Consider the following 25949-nt stretch of genomic DNA (forward strand, 5'->3'; position numbering starts at 1 on the left):
AATTTCTCTCATATAACAAGATATACTGAAAGATACCGCGGGCAGAGGGTGATAGTACATCTGGGAAAGAACTTGCCTTGCACACAGCCGACCCCGGTTTGATCCCTAGCATCCAATATGGTCTCCCGAACCTGGCCAGAGTGATTTCTGAGTACAGAGCATGAAGTAATCTTTTAGCACCGCCGGGTGTGGCCCCTCTGAAAACAACCCACAACATCAAAACAAACACAAAAAAGATATCATGAGGGCAAGAGAGATAATATGTTGGGTAGAGAACTTGATTTGCACAGGTTGACCCAGGTTCAGTTCCCAGCATCCTACATGGTCCTTCGAGCACTTCCAGAGTAAGGACCAGAGACAACCAACATAAAAGGGAAAGAAGGGGCTGAAGTGGTATGTACCTATTAAGGTACACTACTCAATTAGAAAAGAGTGTCTGAAGTTTGAGTTGTCCTAGGAAATCGCTGAGCTACGCTGAAGCAGAGAGATACCAGCGGGCATGTCATCACTGAGACATAGCTAAGGTTTTAACCACTTGAGAGAATTGTAGATCCCTTTGACATTTATTGAAAGCATTAAGTCTGCTTCTTAGTTATACACTAGCACATAGTTCTGTTCCGGAAAGTACAATGCTCCTGTTATTGCTCCAGAATGTGAAAGGCACTTTAACCTGCACAGCTGTAAAAAAGTTGGAGAGAGCAGGAAAGAACCTAGACTGTCAGGTCACAAGCGGAGAACAGCAAATCAGCAGAGGTTCTTAGCTCTCTGACACCATTCTTGGACGCTTTAAGCTTGTTTTCCTTTTGTTTTGCAACTTTTTATTTTATTTCTAGTTTTAGGGCCACACCGGCGTTGCTCGGCGCTTACTCCTGGCTCTGCACACAGGAGTTACTCCCGGTGGTGGTTGGGGGACCACAAGCGATGCCGGGGATGGAACCCGGGTCAGCAGTATGCAAGACAAGCACCTTACCTGCTTTTTTTTTTTTTTAAATCTGAAAGATAGCGGCCTATCTCTTGTACCTCCCCCCATGTTTTGTAACTTTTTGGAGAAACAGACCCCTCCTTTGAAGATCTGGGAAAGGTAGGGCTCATCCATCCACAAACACATGCACAGTTTGGTACCCAATTTCCTGGGGTCAGCGAGCTTAAAGCCCATCCTCAGCGCTCGTGATACGTCTCAGGGACTTCCCGGGAGCCCGGGGAATGGCCTTGAGGACCTTCCAGAATCACCCCTGCCTTTCCCCTGGGAACTAGAGCGACAGGGAGCAGATGATCCCCGGCCCCTTCAAGCTCTCCCCTCCCCGCCCCCCCAAACCAAGCCGCGCAGGTGCGGAAACTTCGGGTCCCCCTCCCCCCGCCCCCGGAGCCGAGGCTTGGGACGCGTCGGAGGGCGCTGGGGGGCGGGGGAGCCGGGAGAGGGGAGCCGGCGCGGGCGGCGGGGGTGGGGGGGGCCTTCCCGCGGTTGCTAGGCGACCGAGCTCCCGCCCCGGCCGTTCCACGGCTCCCGCGGGGGGCGCCGCGGGCCGGCCGCGGCCGCGCGCCCTCCCGGAGCGGCGCTCTTCCGGCTTCCCCACCTCCGCCGGGCGGTGGCCGCGGCCGTGACGTCACAGGAGGCGGGGCCAGCGCGGCTGCCGGCTGCCGGAGGCGCCATTGGAGCCGGCTCGGCTGGGGAGCTCCGCGGCGGAGCCGGAGGTTGGGCCGCAGTTCCAGCCGCGTCGGCTCCGGTGCCCGGCCCGTCGGCGGCATGGCGTGCGGGGCGACGCTGAAGCGGCCGATGGAGTTCGAGGCGGCGCTGCTGAGCCCCGGCTCCCCGAAGCGGCGGCGCTGCGCCCCTCTGCCCGGCCCCGCGCCGGGCCTCAGGCCCCCGGACGCCGAGCCGCCGCCGCCGCCGCTGTTCGCCGCGCAGACCCCGCCGCCGCCTCTGCAGCAGCCCGGCCCGCCCGGCGGCGAGCGGCGCCTCCCCACCCCGGGTAACCTCCGCCGCGGCCTTGGCACCGTGCCAGCCCCGGGCGTGTTTTTTTCTCTTCCTTTCCTCCTCGGGGGTGGGGGTGGGGCGCGGGGCCCGGGGTGGGCGTGATGCGGACGCGAGACCCGCGCCCCCGCGGACCCCGTCTCGGTCCCGAGGAGAGGGAGCCCGGGGTGCCGCCGGCCGGGCCTGGTCGCTTCCGGGGATGAGGGACATCCGGGATGGGCAAGGGGGGCCACCAGGTCGGTTCTCGGCTTTCCCCGGCGCTGAGCTAGCGGCGGGGAAGGGGGGGGACGACGACCCCGCACTCGAGGCGCCCCCCGGGAAAATGGGATTATTCTGCTCACGGAGCCGGCCGGCCGGGAGCGTGGGGGTGGGGGGCGGCCGCGGGGGGGGGGGGGGCGGGGTGCGGCCCAAGTCAGCGGAATCCGATGCCAGCCCGACTCTGCCCGGGACCGGCGTGCCCTTCCACCGTGTGGCCATTGTCCTGTGCTCTAGGTGGCCGGGACCCGGTGGTTCTCCGGCTGGAATTGACGAATCCGTCCGGATCCTGAGGTTCGGTGGGCACGGGTTCGACTGTTCCCTGAGACACGGGCTACTCGGTCTAATCGGAGATTCCACCTTGGCCCAGGGAAGGGACGAGATAACGGAGGGCAGGGGGAAAGGCGCACACACACACACACACACACACACACACACACAACACACACAGCCATTGTGCAAGTGAAGGAGAAAGCGCATCACAATATTTAGCTGTTTTTAAAGGCCTGCTGGAAACGGGGGAAATCTCAAAACGGGACTTTGACAAGTCGTTTCTTTGTTTTTCTATTACCCCAGTGCGAGTAGAAGACCTGGCTTGGCTTTAAAATGATTTCCCCCCCACCCTTTTCAGCTCCGTTACCAGGGTCTGGGTCTCGATTTCCTTCTTCCTCTGCACAGCCACAATGGATATTTCAAGCTTCTTGCATCAAGATTTCCGCAGTCTCCGGGCACTACCCCAATCACTAGATATCCTTCCTCGTGTGCACAGCTGCTTTATTCAGGCCTGTCAGACTTTTTTCCCCAAAAAACATTCCTTTGCTTTTCTCCCCAGCCTTGTGCGTGCATTCCTGCCTTCCATGGTGCTTCCCCTTCTGTTGGGTAACTCCAGGACCGTCTTTCCTTGACGTCTCCCATCCACTATCAGCCTAACCCTGCCCCATAAGGAACTTTGTTCTACTTTTAAATTCCTTGACCAATTAATGTTGCAAAGCCTTATGTACTGAATGAGATAATGTTTGCAAAAGTTCTTTGTAAAGAGCCTTTCAAAAGCAGGGGACATAGATGTACTCTAAAAGAACCGTTTTTTTTTTTCCTTCTACTCACTGCTACAGATATCCCAGAATAGTCATATTCTTTCTGGTCTTTCTCCTGCAAAGCAGAGTTGATATTTACCCCTATCTAGATGTTTTCATTTCTGCCAACACTGCCCTCTAGACTGTAGCAAATACAGTGTAGTAAATGATTGTTGATTATATTTGGAAATTTAAATATGTCAGAGTACTGTTTCATGGTGTTACTATTTTATCTCAAAATTTAATTTTTGCATAGGTAATGCAGACCTGCTTCTTGGTTGTTTTATATTATTATGTTTTGAATACTTGTCAAGATTGATTGCTTGTTTCTTAGCTTACTGGCATGTGGTTCTATCAAGAAAGAGAAAGTGAATAAGTTAGCCCAGAGGTTGTAAAGTTCTTTCAGAAATGGCTAAGAAATTAACTTTATTTCACTTTAAAAAAGGTGTTACAGTAGTTTTTGTGGGAAGCCCTGTAAAATTCTCTTGGCTTGAGTGAACTTGGTGGGTACCTGTCATGGAAGAGGGTTGCTAGTCTCAGGGAGTTTGTAAACATAGACTGACTAGATGCAGAGCAGCTAAAGAATGTTGAGAAATAATTTCCAGGTCACGGAAACATTTTAGGTCGGTCGTGAATAATATTGGGGGAAAATACCGTTCCTTTTCAAACACAGACTTTTTGAGCAAAGTCTTGAAAACCCACACGTTAAGAATAGTTTAGTGCAACTGGATTGTAGAGATGAAACTGAAAAAAAAAATCATTTGGGGCAGAAATCTTTGAAGGCATGAAATGTCATGTTTAAGAGTTTGGATTTTGTTTTGTAGTGAAGAATCATTAGAGGATTGAAGTATCCTGATAGTAACCTAGAAGCACTATCTCAAAGATGTCAGGCAAGAATTAAAAATTATTAACCACCATTATAAAGACATTTTGCAGGGCTGGAGCAATAGTACAGAGGGCAGGGTGTTTGCCTTGCTTGTGGCGCACCCAGGTTCGGTCCCTGAGCACCTCTAGTGTGCCCACCCCCTCCCCCCAATTTTTTTCTTTATTTGAAATGTATTTTTCTATTTTCCTTTCTTGGGAAGACATTCACATTTATTTCCTTTTTCCCCCCTCTTGTGAATGCCATGTTTTGATTCTTGCACTTGCTAGTTCTGCTATCCCCAAGTTCTTTTCATTTGTTCACTTTGCCGTACAGCAGGCGGTTAAAGGTTTATCAAAGAGCTTCTGTTCTAAGTATTGTCCTCATACTTGTCCTTTCTTGTTTCAAGTCTGTGTCTTTCCTTACATCCTTCTATTGAATCTGGCCACTATGTGCTTGGAGAGTAAACAGTTTAAAGGTGAAGACTAGATAAATTCAGGGATCTAGGATGTGAACATGATAGGATGTTTTTTGTTGTTGCCGAGTGAGGGGCTCCTAAGCAGCGTGTAGGGGCCGCTCCTGATGATACTCCATCCAGCTGGAGCAGATTGTTCAAAGTTTGGGGTCCTGCCTGTGATGCGGTGTTGCTGGAGTCGCCAAATCCACATCGAGGGGCAGGTGCTGGGCCAGGTCCTGTGGTGTCCAGGGTTTGAAATTGTGTTTGAGCACATAGCAAGCACCTCTTACTGAGTTCTCTACCCCAGACCCCATCATAATCTTGTTTGTTTTGGGGCCATAGCCTGCTGTGCTCAGGGCTTACTCCTGGCTTCGCTGTACTCCTGCACTTTGGGATCACTCTGGGAATGGGGGGTGGGGCGCGGGGGGGGGGGGGCGTTGAGGGAGTGGGGTTATAGAGTGTTGAGATTGACCCTGCGCCAAGTGAATGCAGTGCAAGCGCCCTGCCTGCTTGCTGTACTATTTTTCCTGCTCCGTCCTAGTATTCCTAAGGCTTTGTCATTCTACATTATTCCAGCATTTAGGCTGAGAGTTAGGAATTTATCTGTATTTAGAGCTATTTTGAGGTCATGTTAGTCCCTGGACTGTATTAATTGTTGCAGCATTGTCAATATTTCAAATTTGGGGTATCACAACTATCCAGAAGGCATGTAACATTTATATTGAAAAATGAGGCTAAAGATCTGAATGACTCATCAAGGTCACACAGCTAGGAAAAAGCAAAATGGTATTATTAATACTTCTCCTCCTTGAAAAGTGGTTATTGCAGTATTATATATTCTAATATTAGAATAATGTGAGTTGGGACAGTAATATAATTTTCATATTTTATGACTTTATCATTTTGTAGTGAAAACATATATTCTACCCCAGAGGTTTCCAAATTTATTTTGGCTTGCTGCCCCCTTTTCAGGGGGTGGGAAATTGAATCTTTTTCTTTTGTTAAACCTTTCTTTTTAAGTGACTAAATTGCACCAGAGGCTATACCACTACCACCCACCTGGATCATTCCAGTGCCTCACCTCATCCCCAGCAGGCAGCCTCACTCTCTTTGGAAAACACTTTTATCCCCTAAAGGGAATACTTAACTACATCCTTTTGAATTTTCTATTTCTAGGAATGTGCTTTAAGGTAGTCAGTGGTTTGTGTGTTTTGAGCTCCCTTTAATAGCATTAAAAATTTTGGTTTATGATTACCTTGACCCAGAATAGTAATGTGAGTCCTACCAAATCCTGCCTCTTGGGGGACCAAGAAATTCTTCTCTAAGCCCAGGTTATCAATTGTGAGCAATAAGTCTTAGGTCTTTACCTGGTCATTGTCCAGGCTTGAACCTAATGATGTCTCTTGTCTTCCAGAAAGATCTTAATATGGACAGATGCTTTATTGTTAGAAGATCTTGGGTGATAAAGTACTCATTCTTAATATCCTAGTTTGTGAAATTGTAAGACTAGTAGATCAAAAATAGTTCCCATGATGCCGGAGAGAAAGCACAGCAAGTAGGGTGCTTGCCTTGCACACAACCAACCTGGGTTTGATCCTTGGCACCCCATGTAGTTCCCCCAGACTCAGGAATGATTTTGGAGTGCAGAGTCAGCAGTAACCCCTGAGCATTGCTGGGTGTGTTCCCTGCGAACACCCTCCCCCTCTCCCACCCCCCCACACACAAAGATTCCTGTTAGGTGGGGAACTTTTTTTTTCCCTTCCTATTTGTATGTTGTACTAGTTAATTATCCAGCAAAAACAGCAATCTGGTCTCTCTCTCTCTCTCTCTCTCTCTCTCTCTCTCTCTCTCTCTCACACACACAGACACACACACACACACACTCCTCCCCTCCCCCACCAAAACCAGCAAAGTTTGCGGTGGTTTATGCCAAAATAGCTGCTCTTCTGGGTATTGTTGAAATAGCAATGTGAGGACGTTATGACAATCTTGGGGGTTGGGGGTTATAGGAGGAGTGCTTAATTCAGTGTAAACATTTTTCTTGTTAATAATTAAAAACATGGGGGGTGGACAAGGCATTTGAGGAAATGATAGAATAAAGTAAATGTTTAAATGTGTTTCTTTTTTTTTTTCATTAGAGCAAATTTTTCAGAACATTAAACAAGAATATAGCCGTTATCAGAGGTGGAGACATTTAGAAGTTGTTCTTAATCAGAGTGAAGCTGGTACTTCAGAAAGTCACCCTCACTCCTCAGCACTCACAGCACCTAATTCTCCAGGTAAGCATGAATTTGTGTGCAAAGTCCATTTAAGAGTTTGTAAATGGTGCTTTAAGTGATGTTCTCCTAACTTAGAATTGATTTTTTCTGAAATAATAAAACAGGTTAGATGTGTGCCGTGTTTTAATACTTAACATACAGTTTTGTTAATGTGTCCTAAAATTGGAAAAAGCCTTAGACTGATTTGGTTGAGCTTTCACCCATCCAGTGCAGAACGCCCTGAACTTCAGTGTCTGGGGGGTGGGCGTGCCTGGCAGCACCGTGTGATGCTGTGGATCAAACTTGGGTCTGCCACATGCACAGCAAGCACCTTAACCCCTTTACTGTTTTTCTAGCTCCCATAACTGCAGTGTCTTAATACTGTAGCACGAGCCACTTGTGACTAATTAATTTTTAATTAAAATTTTAAAAATTAATTTTGTTTCTCCAGTGCACTGGCCATATGTCAAGTGCTTAGTAGGCATGTGGTAGCTGTGGTATTAAGACAGCACAACTATAGGACGTTTCTATCACTGCAGAAAGTCGTTTGACAGCACTATTCTATAACATTGACAGGTGGTCAGAGGATGTGCTCAAAAATAGACTCTCGGGGTTGAAGGAAATGTCCGTGGTCACATAGTTGAGCCTCCGGCCTTGCCTACCATATCCCTGCAAATAGTCAACATCTGCAGGAGTGGGAAACGCTTGTCTGCCTCAACTCCTAATAGGGGGTTTTATTTCTTTCTAATTCTTTTTGAAATCTGTATAAACTAACTGAATTCTATATCAGTTCTATTTCATATAATCTTCATTCCATATTTAATAACTCTTGGACTTTAAATTATATATTAAAAAACGTCTCCTTATAGAATACAAATTGTTAGGTCAGGATATAGAGGAAAGGAGGGAGGAATGGAGAGAAACTGCTTAAGGGGATTGTTTGTACAACATTGTGACTAGACTAAGTGCTCCTGAATTGATCGCATTGAGTGATTAGTTTTTCGTGTGTATATTTCACCTCCAAAGGGAATTTTTGCTCTGTTTCTAAAATAGTGCCCTCCTGAGTGCTTGGGGCAGTAATAGGATATTCTGGCTCTTGGTGCTGGGGGAGGGGGTGTGGTTGTGCCATATATCAAAATCTAGGGGTTGTGCATGTTAAGGAACATTCTTTTCTGTTTGAGTAGCTGTTCCCAGCCCCCTTTCCCCCTTGGTGTCGATTTGATTTGGAACTATACTCTAATTTTGGGGGAGGGTGAGAGGACACACACGTTCAGTGGCACTTAGTGGGGACTCTTCTTTGGCTCTGTGCTCAAGAGTGACCCCGAAGGGCTAGTGGTTAAAAAATGAGTGACCCCCTATATTGGCACTTGGGACCATATCTAGGGCTGGAGATTGAACTGAGATTGAACTGAGGGGTAGGCCACATGCAAGGCAAGCACCTCACCTCCTGTACTATGTGGCCCCACAGTACCATTTTAGTTGCTTTTACACATACATGAGTGATGATCTTCTAATGATTATAGCAAGCCTCTTAAATTTTTGTTTATTTTTGGTCCACACCAGCTCTGTTCTCAGGTTGCTCCCAGCAGTACTTGGGGAACAATGTGGTGCTAGGGCTCAAATTTTTTGCCAAAAGGGCATTGAGTATTGGTTCAGACTGTTAGAACATCGAAACTATTTTTCTGTATGTAGCTGGCATATCTAGGTCTCATTCTTCCTTCTACTTTCCACCTTACCTTTACCTTGTTTTGTAAAACAAGAGAAACTTAGAGGATTTTCTGAAAACATTTCACGTAAAGTAGTTAATGCTTTTTGGAATGAGTTTTTATATACTAAGCCTATTTGTATAGTTATTACTTCTGAACCTAAGAACTAGAATATTCTGTGTAAATCGTTTGTCTTCTGGCCAGGCTCCTCCTGGATGAAAAAGGACCAGCCCACCTTTACCCTCCGGCAAGTTGGAATAATCTGTGAGCGTCTCTTAAAAGACTATGAAGATAAAATTCGGGAGGAGTACGAGCAAATCCTCAATACCAAGCTAGCAGGTAGGCTGAGGCAATGTTCTGCTTTTATTTATAGGTTTTAGTAAGATTTAAAACCATTTCAATGACACTTAGCTAGAGAAGTACGATTGGCAGTACTTAATGCAGGAAGGTTTAATGACTTTTATGTTAAAGTTACTCCCTTCTGGTGATTGTGAACATTTCACTTATAGTTGTATGGAAGAACTTTTCATTTACATTTCAGTAACAAGATAAGCCAAGTTTTTATTTTGAATTTTTTTACGTATGAATGATGGCGTTGAGGAGGTTATTTGGGCTGGCTGGCTGGTAAACAGATGGTTGTTGGGATGGTGCTCAACTCCCAACAGGTGGTTGGGAGATACTGCATCTAGTCAACACACTGACTTCCTGTGAGGATTCAGTTTATAGATGTGGGAAGTCAGGCATCTGATGAGTTGGAGGTATATAAAGTTGGAAAAGTACAGCTCAGGCAAGAACAAAGGCACTAATTAGTGATGGCAATAAGCAAAGCTTTTGTGAAAGAGAGAGGATCTGAGTTCAGACTGGAAAGTAGTACCTATTTTGCGAAAAAGAACAACTTGTGATCAGAGAGTTTTTATGCAACAACTTCCTGTAACAATACTGTTTCCTAATCTGGTGACCCACATCATATGGTTCCTCAAAATTTCATTTATTTTGGGTGGAGGGTTTGGGGCCACACCCAAATATGCTTAGTGCTACTCCTGTCAGGGCTCAGGACTGTATGAGGTGCTGGGGATCAAAGCTGGGCCTATTAAAACTGGGATGGCCATCTGCAAGACAAGTACCTTACTTCCTGTAATATCCCTGGTCTCTTTGGTACCTGTTCCTCAAAATTTTAATAGGCTAGGCTGCTTTAAACTTAGCTAACAGCAAAGTTAAATGGGTTTTTTTTTATGTAGAACTTCTTTGATCTTAAGTATATCAATAATACATACTGTAAGAAAAGATTCTAGTATGTCACCTTTTTACACCTCCCCAAAATTATCAGAACAAGGAGCTGGCTCAGAGGATGGAGCCTGTGCTTTCTCCCATGTGGAAGCTCTGACTTCCCCAACACTGCATGGTGGTTTGAGTACTGTGCTGGGTGCAGCCCCCAGCACCACCTGCTCTGGCCCACTCCCACTGCCAAAATGTGTTCATTCCTGCTCTGGGTCATTTCTCTCTGTTCACAGATCTCAGACAACCTTCTTTCTATTCTTAAAAGGGCTGGAGAGAGAATCTTAAGGGTTAAGGCCTTGCATCCTGTTCATTCTGATTTGAATTCCCAGCACCACGTAAGGTGACCTGAGCAGGGCTAGAGTGATAGTACAGCGGGCGGGGCGTTTGCCTTGCACTTGGCGGTTCAATCCCCAGCATCCCATATGGTCCCCTGAACACCGCCAGGAGTAATTCCTGAGTGCAAAGCCAGGAATAACCCCTGTGCATTGCTGGATGTGACCCAAAAAGCCAAAAAAAAAAAAAAAAGTTGCCCTGAGCATCCCAAGGGTCACCCCTGAATAGAGCTATAGCCCTTAAGCACCACTGAGTGTGCACCCCTTTCTTCCAATTAAAAAGTCAACCAAAAAATTATAATGATAATAGGGGCCAGAGAGATAACACAGCAGATAAGCTTCTTGCCTTGGATATGGCCAGCTGGGGATTAGTCCCTGGCACTCTGGGTGTGGCCCCAAAACCAGAACAATAATAATAACAAATATGTAATCGATTTTTCATTAAAAGATAATTTGTGGAACCATTTTGTGGAACATGTAGATGGTATGGAATTTTCTTGTTTGAGGGCCACAAGCTCAGGGTTACTCCTGACTCTGTGTTCAGAAATTATTTCCGGTAGTGTACAGGGAACCATATGGATTGCTGAGAACTGAACCCGGGTGGGCCACATGCAAGGCAAACACCCTACCCACTGCACTACCACTCTAGCTTCTGGAATTTTTTTTTTAATCTTCTAAGCCACGAGTAGCTTGCCAGGCTTTGCCATGAGGGCAAGATACTCTTGGTAGCTTGCCGGGCTCTCCGAGAGGGGCGGAGGAATCGAACTCGGGTCAGCCATGTTGGCTGCATGCAAGGCAAATGCCCTACCCGCTGTGCTATCGCTCTTCTCAGCAGGGCAAGCTACCGAGAGTATCTCGCCTGCACGGCAGAGCCTGGCAAGCTCCTCATGACGTATTCGATATGCCAAACACAGTAACAAGAAGTCTCACAATGGAGATGTTACGGGGCCCGCTCGAGAAAATCGATGAACAACAGGAGGACGGTCTTCTAAGCCACCCCACCTCTGACTCAAATGTGTTCTTTTGGAATGTATTTTTGTGGTGCTTGGGATCAAGTCCAGGGTTTCTACATGCAAAGCATGCAAGGCAGGTGCTCTAGTACTGATCTGCAGTCCTCAGTCCTGTGTATGTTGAAATTTATTGGAAAGGTAGAATATAGAAAAAAATCAAATGTCATGTCCTTTGGTGATTTCCTGAAATTTGATAACCTGTAGTAGTGAGCATATCTGTATGTCTTGAGCCAGTCCTAGGAGTTATGAGAGGAGCTAGATTATTCGGAAAGGATTTGGAATCTAAGAGGAAGTCATGGTTTTGAAGTGGCCATGACAAGAGGGACCCGAGAAGGCTAAGTCAAACTGGGAAGCTCGCCGTGGTTCTGGGACAGGAGTCTTTTGGAAGGTGGTGGGTGAAGAGGAGGTGGTTCTAGGAATAGTATGTATTGTCTTTCCTCTCACAGAACAATATGAATCTTTTGTGAAATTCACACATGATCAGATTATGCGACGATATGGGACAAGGCCAACAAGCTGTAAGTATTGCCAAGTAGTTGGTTTTTTTTAAATTGATTACTTTTGAAAACAAGATTTTGACATTGTCTTATCTCCTAACCTAAAATTTCCTATTAGATACAATAGCTAACATCTAAAGAATACATAGATGCCCAGAACTGTGTGTGTTAAGACCTAAAATCTTGATGATGTTTATTTAATCTGCAGTAACTTCCTGAAGGAGGAATATGACTAGCCCTGTTTTTCAAATAATGATAGCACTTAGAGGTTTTTCCCAGTCTCAATAATTAGTGGGTCAGCCAGGATTGAAAACTTAAGTAGTTTCGACTCCAGTGCCAATTTTTTTCTGCTTTTCCCCCAGAAAGATAGCTGCAATTATTAATTCACAAAAGATGATTCTTTAAGTTTGCTTATCAGATGTGATCAGAATTTCTCAACTCTAAAACGTCTTATTTCGGGGGCTGGAACGATAACACAGCGGGTAGGGCATTTGCCTTGCACGCGGCCGACCCGGGTTCGATTCCCAGCATCCCATATGGTCCCCCGAGCACTGCCAGGAGTAATTCCTGAGTCCAGAGCCAGGACTACCCCTGTGCTTCGCCGGGTGTGACCCAAAAAGAAATAAAATACTTGTTTAGGCAAGATGTAAACAGTTACTCAAAACATAAGCTTGTTGCATTTGTAATTAGTCATCCTTACATTCTTATTTTTTTTATTCCTAATCTGTAGATGTGTCCTGAAGCTTCTTGCATATCTGGGTACCAGGTTCGACCTCAAGAGATGGCTGCTGTACACTTTTTGCAACTGGTTTGATATCACATTTCAGCTCCAACTTTGCATCCTGAGAACACTTAAATGTTTCTGCAGGTCCATTTTATACAACTTGAAAGACCTTAAAACTTTCTGGTTGCCACAAGCATATCTTTCTTTTCTGCTCATCCAATAAACAGCTGTGCCCTACTGTGATAGATTTTCCAAACAAAATCCCTGGAGCAGCAGTTTAGTAAAATATGCCCTCAGTGGCACTCAGCAAATGGAGTTTCCCCAAGCACAGCTCTGTAAGAAGTGTGTGCGCGAGTGTGTGTATATGTGTGTATGTGTGTTTTAAGTTATTATTTGTATTGTGCAAATTATTTTGAACTTGGGGATTCTGGCTGTGAATTTGATGCACGACAATTATGGTTAAAGACATTAGCTTGATCTACAGACGATCTTTAATGTTTTGTGACCATACAAGTTGTAACAGTGGATTGTTTTCTGTGTAGGTATAATTGTTAAATACAGGGACTTTTTCCAGGCACAGAATACGAATTATAAGTTAGGATGGACGTTAGATGTGATTATGATGACATAGCAAAGGTCTGTGGTCCTAGATCTACAATTGAGTGGTGAGGAGTTAGAACCATCTGGGGATGGGCCTTTTGACACAGTGAACTCTGCCTAGCCCTCGTTAGAAAAATGCTGTGACTCCAAGCCTTAAAATACCCACGTGGAGTCTGTGCTCACCTCATTCACACACTGAACCTCTGAAAAGAAAATGTCTCCCCTGGAGCAGGAGCATCAGGGTTTGCTTTGGAGCCTAAACTAGGGTGAGCACGGGGCTGGGCCAGGCCCTTGGGGCACTGCTACTTGGGAGGAGCCATTTCACTTCTGTATCAGTTATTAGTAGAATTGGGGTCCTTTGATCAGGTTCTCCCGACTTTCAAAAGAGGTGTTCGTGTTCGACTGCTTGAGCTTTGTTTTGGCAACCCCCTACCCGAAGTTGCTTAGACTGTTCTGCACCTTGCTTCCAAGGCTGTGGAACAGAAAGGAGCCTCTGTTTTGAGGAGGTGGAAGTTAAGTATGCATTTATTTTTTACTGTGACTTGTTCAGGACCACATTTTACAAAATGCCTTGTTTCCTTTATTATTGTTTGTGGAAAAGAAAGTTCTATTAAAATTCTTTTAGTTTGAATATAGAATAGTTTTTTAAATTAGGGCTTATTTTGAAAAATTCTGAGTTTAATTCAAATGTATGCCAATACCTTCCAAAGTAAGGTAATATTCAGAGACGGTTGTTCAGATCAGATGGTATAGAAAAGTTTCTGGAATATTCACATTCGAAGATTCCTTATTAATGAATGTCTGACTTAAATCTAACCAAAAACTGCAACATTATTCTTTGTACATTTTCATTATATAGTGTTAACAAGCTTAGTTGCAAACAAATAAAATACTTAAGCTATTTGTTTACCTTGCCTTCTTAATACTGTGATAATGTTTCTTAATTCAAATAATTTGTGAGGCTGCTATAACCATTTCCTCAGTTCACCATTTATACAGACTTGCAAAAAACCCAGCAGTGATCTTTTCATAATTAAAGAATTGTTTTACTTCCTGTTTGAAGGGCGGTTTGTTTCATCTCTCCCTCCTCCCCGCCAGTTTCCCATTTGTTTTAGGAAGGTGAGCGAAGCAGTGGCTGTCACCTTACAGTGGGATGGTCATCCCAAGCAATGGGAAGGGCAGTAGTAGGGGCCGTCAAAGTCCTTAAGGGCTAGGAGATAGGGGCCAGAGCCACAGGGGCTGCGGTGCTGGCCTTGTATGTGGCTGACCTGAATTTGATCCCTGTGATCCAGTATGGCTCCCCAAGCCTGCCAGGAGCAATTCTCGCGTGCAGAGCCAGAAGTAACCCCTGACTGTTGCTGAGTGGTCCCAAAACAATGGAGGTCCTAGAGCTAGTTAACAGGACTAATGTGCATGCTTTGCATCTGGGAGGTCTGGCTTCCTAAGGTAAGACACGGGCACCGCATGGTTCCCCACGACTATCAAGTATGGCCTGAAAAATAAGCTAAAGTAAGTCATAAATGGGAGCTAACCCGAGGGCTGGAAGGCAAGCCTTGCCTTCAGAGACCCCAGAGTTGATTCTCAGCATTGCATGGTCCCCTGAGCACTGCTGGCTATCCTGGTGAGCACCATCATCGCTGGTCTGAGCAGCACCAAATTGCCAGGCCTGAGTGATGTACCTTCAGTCCTGTACATTATAACCAAATGTTGCCAGGAGTGACCATCAGGCACCCTGAACATTGTTTGGGAACCCACATTACCCCCCCACTCCCCAAAAAGTCTTAAAGGATTAACCAGGAATGGGGTTCAGACACTAAAGTCGTGTTTAAAAAATCCGTCTGGTGCTCACTCTCTCTTGCAGGTGTTAGCCCTATTTGTACTAAATGATTTCTGGATTTTTCTAAAGGTAGAGTAGATTTCTGAAATTCCTACCCTCTCTCTAGAATCTGTTACATTATGGTACATTTGTCCTTTGGGGGTACAGAGTCAGATCACACTACCATAGCTAGGTTTTGAGATTGTAGGGTGCTTGCCTAGCACTCAGCCAACCCAGGTCCAGTCCCCAGCACCCCATTGGCCCTCTGAGCCAGAGCCAAGAGTAAGCCCTGACCATTGCTATGTGTTGTTATTACTAGCTCAGGGTCTAACCCAAAGGAAAAACAATTCCTATGAGATAAGTTGGGAATCTTTGAGGCATACCTTAGACTAGCTAAAGAGTTTTTCCTTAGGCTTATTTTTGGGATTTGAACTGAAAAACTGCCCCGTGCTAGGAAGTATCTATCCTATGAAGGTGGGTTGGTGCTCAGAGAAAATGTCAACTTGCAGAGACCTCTAAGGATGGATCGGAACCTGTGATCTCAGAACAGGTATTTTTACTGAGCTAGTTAAAATTGTCCTCTGTTTTAATTCCAGTTGTTACCCTCTTTTAGTAAAGTTTTAAAGCATAAGGGGAGCAAAAGGATTATGTACCTATGTCTTGATCAGAGGGGAGATCAAAGTTCCTATGGCAATGATAATTGTTGTTTTTCTACCATACCCTGCAGTTCTCAGGCTTATTCTTGGCTTTCTCTGTTCAGGGATCACTCCTGGCGGTGTTTGGGAGACCATGAGGGGTGGGGGATGGGGTGCCAGGGATCAAAGCTGGTTCGGACATAGATAAGTTGTCCTACTTGGTGTAAAATATCTTCAGCCCAGGCAGTCATAATTACTAAGAATTCTGTAAAGTAGGGACCAGAGAACTCAATAGGATGGAGCATATGCCCCCAAGCACTGCCAAGAGGAACCCCTAAATCCTACCCATGTTGCCTCCCAAAAGAACTCCTTAAGGGGAAAAAAACATCAGGGGTTGCAAGAATTTGAGCCAACTTCCCATGGTGAATCTTTTCTGCCCAGTTACATTGGTTGGCGAGCGATGGTATAGCAGATAGGCATTTGCCTTGCACTTGGCCAACCTGGATTTGATCCCTGGCATCCCACATGTTCCCCCAAGCACCGCCTGGAGTGATTCCTGAGTGCAGAGCCAGGAGTAACCCCTGAGCATCACTTGGTGTGACCCAAAAGAAAGCCAAAACATAACAGTGAAACAAACTTTAAAAAAAAAAATGGCTGGCTAGGCATAATTAAAAGGAATGGCCTTTGAGGGGCTGGAGCAATAGCACAGCTGGTAGGGCGTTTGCCTTGCACGTGGCCAACCCGAGTTCGATTCCCAGCATCCCATATGGTCCCCTGAGCACCGCCAGGGGTAATTCCCGAGTACATGAAACAGGAGTAACTCCTGTGCATCCCCGGGTGTGACCCAAAAAGCAAAAAAAAAAAAAAAAGGAATGGCCTTCGCATGATTGCAGCCCTGTAGTCTGCTCTGCAACCAATCTTTTATGTTAGCCCTCTAGGCTACTAAACTTTCTGAGCCAATTTTCCTTTTTCATTTTATATAGATCATTGTGTTTGTTTTGTTTTCCCAGATGCAAGATTACATGGGATAAATTGGGCCAGATAAATAGTTCAGCAAGCCTAGCACATGCTTTACATGTGGGAGCTCCAGGTTTGATCCCCAGCACTGTATGATTCCCTAATCATTGTACCCGGAGTAGTCCCTGATCACTCTCCAAAATTTTAAAAAGCGAAGGAAGGAGAAAGGGTTGAGCATAGTATGGGACACAGATTAGTGGTTTTGAACCTTTTTGTTTCTGCACACTTGTAACTGAAAACCAGACATAGACTATGCACTTGATAATAAATGGAGGCTTTGGGAGGGGGGTGTTCTTAGTTTGGGGGCCACAACTGGCAATGCTCGGGTAATTCCTAACCCTGCACTGAGAAATCACTCCTGGTGGTGCTCATGGGGCCATATGTCCCCACAGTGTGTTCCTTTTACACAGTAGTCTTCATCAGAGCTAAAGACCAAAATACTTCTATTGCAGTGGCTCTCGGCGTTTTTTTTTTTTTGAGGGGGGGTGGGGTCACACCAGTGGTGCTCAGGGTTTTACTCCTGGTTCTGTGCTCAACAGTCATTCCTGGCAGGCTTGGGAGTGGGGGGCCGAGGGAGATCATATGTGTTGCTGGGGATTGAACCCGCATGTAAGGTTCAAACGCCCCCTACCTGCTGTACTATCACTCTGGCCCTAGTTCTCAACTTTTCAATATAGCCCTTTGTTAACTTCCAATTCTCACATTCTCTCACTAGAATATGTATTCACAGATGTCTGACTATAAGAAAACAAAAATAATACAAGGACAAATTTAGGAAACACTTCTAGTGACTCTACATTTTGCTACTTACTATGACAAGTCAGCAAACTATGGCCTGTCTTTGTAATGAGGTTTTATTAGAACACTGTCATCACTCCTGTTCATTAGCATCTGGCTGTTTCCACACTGCAACTCCAAACTTGAGCAGGTGTGACAGATACAGTACAACTACAGTAGAAAAAACTCCGCTTACAGGAAAAATTGTCCTTGTATGGAAACACTGATAGATATTCAAAGAGTACAAACAAGAGGCTGAAGAGAAAGGGTATTTTTTGCCTGCAAGAGGCACTGCCAGGTTTGTCCCACAACCAGAACACACACACACACACACACACACACACTACACACCAAAAAAGACAAGAGTGCTACACAATGGCTTGGTATGCCCTAATCTCATTCCTAGGGAGTTTACATCTCAAATATGTAAGTGCGGGGGAGGAATAAACCTCTGCTTACAATCAGTTACCCAAGTGAATATCTTAAAAAGATAACTTCTTAAAGCAGTAATTCTCGAAGATGAGAACAGGCAGCATATTATGGGAAGAAAGGTATAGAATGATTTAATAGCATTTTAGTTTTGAAATGTTACCTGCAAGTGGGTGTGACTATTAGTGTTTATCAAATAATAGTGTGGGTAACAAAAAAAAAAAAAGTGGCTTCTCTGCCTCCCTGCTGATTCAGTGTGAACAACTGAATACAAAGTACAAAGTAAGCGTTAGCTACCGTTAAACTGCCTTGAATGAGGTTTGCACCTAATCAAATTTATCAGAGAAAAAGCTCCAGCAACTCGTTCCAAATCATACTTTGTTTTGTTTTGGGGCCACACCCAGCAGAACTCGGGGATCACTCCTTGCTGCGGGCACAGGGGAGCATATGGAGCATTGGGGACCAAACCAGGATCAGATATGTGCAAGGCAAATACCTTACCCACTACTCTCTCCAGCCCCCAAACCATAATTTCAAATAGCGCTTTTCTTTGTTGGAAGAAGGGTATGATATTTTGACCCTAAAATATTAAAAGCTAAAGTCTTCATAGATTTCTTGCTTATACTAATTTTCTTAATATGCCAAGTTATCTATGAGTTGGGCGGGATATATGAAAAATTGTAGGAGTATACCCAGAGGAATTAAAAGAGGTAAGGTCTTTGCCTTGCATGCAACCAACCCTAGTTCAATCCCCCAGCACCGCATGGTCTCCTGGCGTCCATAGGTATGGCCCAGTCACTTCCCAGCCACAAAAAAGAAAATTTGTAGGAATAAATAGGACAAGAATTAGGGCATATACCTAGGAAGGATTCCTGGTTGCCTGTTCCTGTTCCTTGCAATAGTATCAAACCTATTTGTTTGTTTTGGGGCTCAAAGATCACTCCTGGGGAGATTGAGGAACCATATAAGGTTCCAGAGATTGAACCCAGGTGAGCCACTTGCAAAGCAAGTGCTCTATCCCCTATGCTATTACTCCAGCCCTTAGTATCAAAACTTAATTCCAGGTGGCACACAACCAAGTCTACAAGGACTAGTTTACTTTGTTTTCCTTTTTTTTTTTCTTTAATTTGTTTGGGGTCATACCCAGCTATGCTCAGGGACTATTCCTGGCTCTGAGTTCAGAAATGCTTCCTGTCCATGCTTGGAGGATCATAAGCAGTGCTGAAGACTCAACAGCTCAGCAACACACAAGGCAAGCACCTTACAGCATGTACTTACTCTCTTTCACCTTTACTCAGTAGTTCCCCAAACACCACTTGGAGTGACTCCTAGAGCCATAGGACCAGCAATAGCCATAGGACCAGCACTGCTGGATGTGCCTTCCTCCCAAAAAAGTATAACATTTTGAAAACTAAAGCTTACTGTGTCTCTAGTGTGGTCTCCCGCTCTTAGGTTTTGATTTTTATCTTCAATCCGCAAGACTTCTCAAATGTGTAACTCAGGCTTTGTGTCTTTGTGCTGATTAACAAATGCCTTATGGGAAAGAGCCTTTAATTTCTATGTATTCTGGGTTCTCACCTAAATTTTAGCTCAAGGGGCTGGAGAGAGTACAGTGATACTGCTGTCCCCGGTATCCCATTGCCCTTCCCTGCTCACCACCCCCCCCACACACACACACACACCTGGGTTCACCACCTGTAATAACCCCTGTGCATTTCCAAAATGTTAATTATAGGTCAGCAAACACAGTAACAAGTGTCACAATGGAGACGTTACTGGGCTCGTTCGAGCAAATCGATGAACAATGAGGACAGTGACAGTGAATTACCTAGTTAAAAGATTTTTTCTATCTAATTTTTTGTTGTTGTTGTTTATATTTGAGCCACACCTGGAGGGGTTCAAGTGACATGCCAGGGATCAAGCCCCAGCTTATGTTTTTAAAACTTGGGGCTGGAGGAAAAGTAAGGCGGATAGGAATGCTTGCCTTGCACACAGCAGACCTGGATTTGATCCCTGGCACCCCATAAGCTCCCCTGAGCCCACTAGGAGTAATTCCTAAGTACAGAGCCAGAAATAACCACTAGACATCTTTGGGTGTGGCAAAAAACAAACAAACATTTTTTAGGGGCAGGAGCACAGCCAGGTATGGCCTGAAAATTTTTTTTCAGAGCGTTTGCGCCATACCCAGCAGTGCTCAGGGGCTACTCCTGGCTTATTTTGGGGGAACCATATTTGGTGCCAGGAAGACTGGCACATTATAAGGCCTTACCTCCTATATTGTCTCCCTAACCCTTTTAAAAAGTTTGTTTTATTTTGTGGTGTCAGAAATTGAACCCGTCACCTCACATATACAAGGTATGTGCTCTATCATTGGGCTGGAGGATTAGCACAACAGTAGGGCGTTTGCCTTGCACGCAGCCGGCCCGGCCAAGCCTGGTTCAATTCCTCCGCCCCTCTCGGAGATCCTGGCAAGCTACCGAGAGTATCTCACCCGCACGGCAAAGCCTGGCAAGCTCCCCGTGACGTATTCAGTATGCCAAACACAGTAACAAGAAGTCTCACGATGGAGATGTTACTGGGCCCACTCAAGCAAATCGATGAACAACGAGAGGACAGTGACAGTGACAGTGACAGTGTGCTCTACCATGGAATCACCACTTTCCAAAGCCCCATTTACATTTGCAGAGGCTGGGCCATACCCAGTGATGCTCAAGGCTTATTCCTGGCTCTGAACTCAGTGACTCCTGGTGCTGGGATTTAACCAAGATTATTGGCTACTGCAGCTGCATGCAAGGCCAGTGCCTTACCTCTTGTATTATTTCTCTGCTCCCTAAACGTTTTAATGTGACCCCCTGCACGTTAATCCAAAACAATTGGGGGGCAAGAAGCAAAGCAAAGATGGTGGGTAAGTCACTTGCCTTGCATGTGGCCAGCTTGGGTTCAAACCCTGACACCCCATATGATTCCCCACAGCCCACAGGAGTGATCCCTGAGTGCTGAGCCAGGAGAAAGCCCTGAGCAGTGTTGGGTGTGAGCCTCAAAACAACAACAACAAAAAACAACGAGGGGGCGTGGCCATATCTGGTGGTGCAATAAGTTGATCCAAATTCCTGATGTGCTATCTCTCTCTCTCTCTCTCTCTCTCTCTCTCTCTCTCTCTCTCTCTCCTCTTTCTTTTCCCCTACCCCTCTCTCTTTCTCTCTCTTGATACACACACACACACACACACACACACACACATATTTTTGTTGTTTGTTTGGGGGCCACTCCCAGTGGTGCGCGAGGCTCACTCCTGGTGGGGCTCAGGAGACCTACGGGGTGTCAGGGATTGAACCTGGGTTGGTTGTGTGCCAAGCAAGCGCCCTACCAACTGAACTATCACTCCAGCCCCAAGTCAAAGTTCTAACAGACTTTTTTCCATTGGGGCTTTGTTCCAATGATTACGAGAAATAAGTAGGGGAAAATAGCTTAAGTGTTTTTAATTATTTGCTAAGCATTACTTGTATCTTCTGAGGTCTTTATTTGTGAAGAACAGATTGGAATTCTGAAGGCCTAACAAAATAATGCCCTTGTCTGTTTAGCCTATTTAGCTTTTGTCTGTCGTAGATGTATACAGAGTATATGACTTGAAATTAAAAGTCTATTGAATAGGACTTGTCTTAGCAAGAAACCCTAAGCAGGCAAAGTCAAGGTTACCATTGACTTTGGAGGGTACAGATAGTGAACTGAGGAAAAGGATGACTAAGGAAGTAGGCCGTGATCAAGGAAGACTGGTGGAAGAAACAGAGTTCAGGTAGCTCAGGCAAAAGTAGAAATTGAGACTTGAAGTGAGTGGAGTGGGTAGTGAGAAATTGGGGTGGTATGCACAAAGGACTTTTTTTTTTAATGTGGGAACATGATTTACAATACTGATGATGTTTTAGGAAGAATGTCGCAACACCACACCTACCACCAGAGTATCCGCATTCATCCACAGCTGTCCCTAAGTCCCTGCTCCCACTTTTCCTAAAGAGGACAATTCTTGTTTAGCCAGAGGAGCTAACTCTGAGATTATCCTGGGAAAGAGAAACCTTAGGTAGTAAGGACGGCCTATTTTTTTTTTTTTTTTTTTTTTTTTTTTGCTTTTTGGGTCACACCCGGCGATGCTCAGTGGTCACTCCTGGTTCATGCACTCAGGAATCACTCCTGGCGGTGCTTGGGGGACCATATGGGATGCTGGGAATCAAACCTATGTCGGCAATGTTGGCTGCGTGCAAGGCAAACGCCCTACCCGCTGTGCTATCGCTCCAGCCCCAGGACTGTCTTTTGCTGACGCACTTCTCCTACTAGGAAAATGGCCCTTATTTAATGGGCAGCTGAGAGTTTGGGAGAAAATTAGAGGTCAGTACATAATAGAAGGATCTATGCCAAAGTTGGAGCAAGTTGACCAGTGAAGAGCCTCTTTTTTGTATGCTTGCAGGGTTGGGGATTAAACTCAGGTGGGTCGTCCACATGTGAGCAAGGCAGGTACTCTACCACTGAGCCACCTCCCCATTTAAGAGCCTCTTTCAGTATCTAGTCAGAGATAATCTACGTTGATTGGGAAGGGTGGTTAGGTGTATTTCTGGCTTTGCCTAGTTCTTGAACACTGGGGAGGTGGCTCAAAGGGCTGGAGCACGTGCTATGCATGCAGGTGCCCCAGGTTAAATTTCTCATACTGCATTTCACCCCACACACACCCATCCCCACCAAGTCCCACTGGGAGTAACCACCAAGTACTAGCTCTGGTGTGGTATTAGAAAACAAAAAGAGAGGTTGACCAAAAGGAAAGGGAGGGAGACAAGGAGCAAATACTGCCTGCCATAAAGGGAGACTGGGGGTGGAGGGCAGAAAGAGGGAAACTGGGGATGTAGGTGCTGGGAAATATACACTGGTGAAGGGAAAAATCTCAAAGTGTTATATTTTTATTTTATTTTTTTATCTTTTTGCTTTTTGGGTCACACCTGGCAATGCTCAGGGGTTACTCCTGGCTTATGCACTCAGGAATTACTCCTGGCGGTGCTCGGGGGACCATATGGGATGCTGGGAATTGAACCTGTGTCGGCCATGTTGGCTGCGTGCAAGGCAAACGCCCTACCCACTGTGCTATCACTCCAGCCCCTCGCGGTGTTTTAATTGAAAAAAGGGGGAGGCGGGGAAGAGGGGTGGAGAAGATAGTACAGAAGTCAAGTTCTATGCTTTGAATGAAACTCACCCCAATTTAATTCTCCTCACCACACTCCCTGAGCACCCATCCAAGAATGATCCCTGACCACAGAGCCACAAGTAGGCCTGAATACGCAGGGTGGACTCAAAACCCAACTATTCCCCCGCAAAAAAATTGAACCTGCAAAAAATTCAGTTCAGCAGCCAGAACAAAATACAGTAGTGGGTAGAGCATTTGCCTTGCATGCAGCTGACCCAGGTTTGATCCCCAGCATCCTGTATGGTCCCCTGAGCACTGCCAGGAGTAATTCCTGAATGCACAGCCAGGAATATCTCTGAGCATCATTAGGTGTGACCCCAAAAGCAAAAATAAATAAAACATTTATTTAAAAAAAAAAATCCAGTTTGGGACTGGAGCAATAGCACAGCGGGTGGGGCGTTTGCCTTGCACGCTGCCGACCTGAGTTCGATTCCCAGCATCCCATATGGTCCCCTGAGCGCCGCCAGGAGTATTTCCTGAGTGCAGAGACAGGAATAACTCCTGTGCATTGCCGGGTGTGACCCAAAAAGAAAAAAAAAAATCCAGTTTAATCTCTACCACTGCATATTCAATCCCTAAGCACCATCAGTGATCCCTGAGTGTAGATCCTTAAGCACAGCCAGGGTGTCACCCCCCAAAAAAAATTTTTTTTAAGTAATCTAATCTCATTTCCCTTCTCATTTCCCTTTTCTTGGTTTGGCTTGGTTTTCTCCATGAGTTAATCCAGCACTATTTCATTGTTGCCACTGTACTCCATGTGGGGAGGAAGGGGAGGTGGGGGAGCTGATGGAGGGACAGGTGGCAGATTCTCTTAAAACCATTGACTGTTCTTTTGTGAATTATCAAAATTTTTTCTTCAAACTGCACTTAGCTACGGTTTGGCACAATTTTTTATGGTTTTTTACTGTTCATTTCTCTACCTGGAACTGAATTGCTTCACAATGGGCAGATGCAATTGTCTTCCTGCTTCCTTGTCAAAAGTAAAATTACTTCTTCATTTGATTAATGTATAGCAAGCCCCTAATATTTGCCAAGTACTGCCTTAGACACTAGGAATTGATCACTGAAATGGACAGATAAGATCATTGCTCTTGTGCGTATATTCTTTTGAATGGCGGGAGGTGACGGTGGGGGGCTTGGGCCATGCCCAACTATGCTCAGGTTGCTACTAGCTTTGTATTCAGAGGTCACTCCTGGTACTTGAGGGACCATATGTGGTGCCAGGGAATGAACCGGGGTTGGCCACAGACAAGTCATGTGCCTTAACCCCGTACTGTCTCTGGCCCCTGTGCTTATTCTTGTGAGGCAAGACAAACTAGGAAACAAATTAATCTAAGAAAGGGGTGGTGGCTCAAAGGATTAAAATACATGCTTTGTATGTAGGAGACCCAGGTTTGATCCCCAACATAGTCCGTTAAGCGCTGCAAGTAGGGCCCAGAAGCCAAATAAAGTTAATCCTAGAGCTAGTTCACTGAAGCATCACCCAGAGATGTCAGCACCACACAGTCCAAGTAGCACCCTGTCTTTGAGCTCTCGCATTGAACTGCTTGCGTGGTGGTGGCTGGGAATCACAGGAGCACTTTGAAGCATCCCCAAACAAGCGAATCTGAGAAGTTAAGTGTTCAAAGAAAATAAAATGGTAATGGTAAGCATCGCAAGTGTGGACTGGATTGTAAGGAAGACTTCTGCAGAAGTATACTACTGACAACGCATTTTCATTTAGCACTGCATTTTATGCCTTTATTATATAGTAGTGAAAAGCATTTGCGTGTCTGCATCAGCATTTCTCATCTGGGACCATATGGCCTCCTGTATTCCTCCAGGATATTCCAAGGCAACCACCAGTGAAAACTGTAAATGGGGAGGGGAAGCGGGGGGAGCTTTGGTTCGGCAATAGGAGGCCAGCTTGTTGGATAGGGGTTGGGGTGGGTATACAGGAAGGTCAGAAAGGGGCCACAGGGAGAAAAGGTTGAGAAACACCGGTATGCAACCCTTATGCTGAGCTCCTAGTGGTACCCTGAGACATCATTTCTGGTGGATGGTTAAATATGTGGCTAGTTCCTTTCCCAGTGAGTTTACCACCTGGAACTCTCCCTGGCCTCTGGGTTCAAATAATTTTAAGTTCTAGCCAAAAGATGTGTCTCTACCTTCTCTAGGTCTTCATTGTAGAGAAACTCACTGTCTTCATCAGAGACGTGATTAAACTTGCTTTGAGGGATACAGAGATATTGCAAAAGGATGAAGCAGGCCCAAGTTCCATCCTGGCAGCACGTAGTCCAAGCACCCCCAAGAGTGACCCCTGGGCAAAGAAACAGGAGTAGACCCTTAGACTGCTGGGACCCGAAAAACAAAATACCTTCCTGTGATAGTTGTCCTGTGTATCTGGACAGAGCAGGGTGTTTCCCCAGGGAAAGCTACTCAACTGCCCTGGCTGGTTCCCCCCAGGTGGTTTAATTACCCCATCCTTACGCAGGCAGACTGACTCACTAATAAAGCTATATTGGGCTATTAAATCCAGACTCCTGTGTGTTGATTTACGATGAGAAATGTGTCAGGTGCAGTAGACTGCCCCTTTGGCCCTAACTGTGTTTTCTTCATGTAATCATACTAGGTGGGAAGCCTAATTAAAAATCAAACAGTACTTCTGCATATCAGAGGGGAGTTTGTTCTAGGGATGGAATGTGTACCAGCATTAAGAGATACCCTTCCAACAAGCCTGGCCACTTCCTCCCCACTTCAGTTGGCTTCAGTGGCTCATGGTTCTGTCACATTCAATTTAGTATCATCTCCACCCCCAGTGCCACATTCTTTCATTTTAATCATCTCTCTGACTTTGTTTACATCCCAAGCCTTGGAACCAACTGCCTCCTTTTTTCAGATTACTTTCCTTATTAACTTCGCTGTGTCCAGTCTACATTAGGATTTAGGAATTATGGGTGGGAGTAAGGTTAGTTCATTTCCCAACTTGGGGCTGGAGAGAATATAGCAAGTAAGGTACATGCCTTGCACCTAGTCAGGGTTGATCGC

The 25949-nt window shown here is 45.5% G+C and overlaps 1 protein-coding gene across 2 annotated transcripts; it reads left to right on the forward strand.

The window, feature by feature from the left end:
- Positions 1–1620: 1620 nt before the first annotated feature.
- AKIRIN1 (akirin 1) lies at positions 1621–13927 on the forward strand. 2 transcript variants are annotated; one of them, XM_056123354.1, is made up of 5 exons: positions 1621–1970; positions 6758–6898; positions 8788–8922; positions 11650–11735; positions 12444–13927. In XM_056123354.1, the coding sequence occupies exons 1-5, from the start codon at positions 1745–1747 to the stop codon at positions 12645–12647; spliced, it is 792 nt and encodes a 263-aa protein (XP_055979329.1). In that variant the 5' UTR covers positions 1621–1744; the 3' UTR covers positions 12648–13927. The 2 variants fall into 2 exon arrangements, with proteins under 2 accessions (XP_055979329.1, XP_055979330.1); XM_056123355.1 differs by having other exon boundaries at positions 11650–11721; positions 12431–12667.
- Positions 13928–25949: the final 12022 nt, after the last annotated feature.

Source organism: Sorex fumeus, unplaced genomic scaffold, assembly GCF_029834395.1.
Source record: "Sorex fumeus unplaced genomic scaffold, SorFum_2.1 ptg000047l, whole genome shotgun sequence".
Lineage (NCBI taxonomy): Eukaryota > Metazoa > Chordata > Mammalia > Eulipotyphla > Soricidae > Sorex > Sorex fumeus.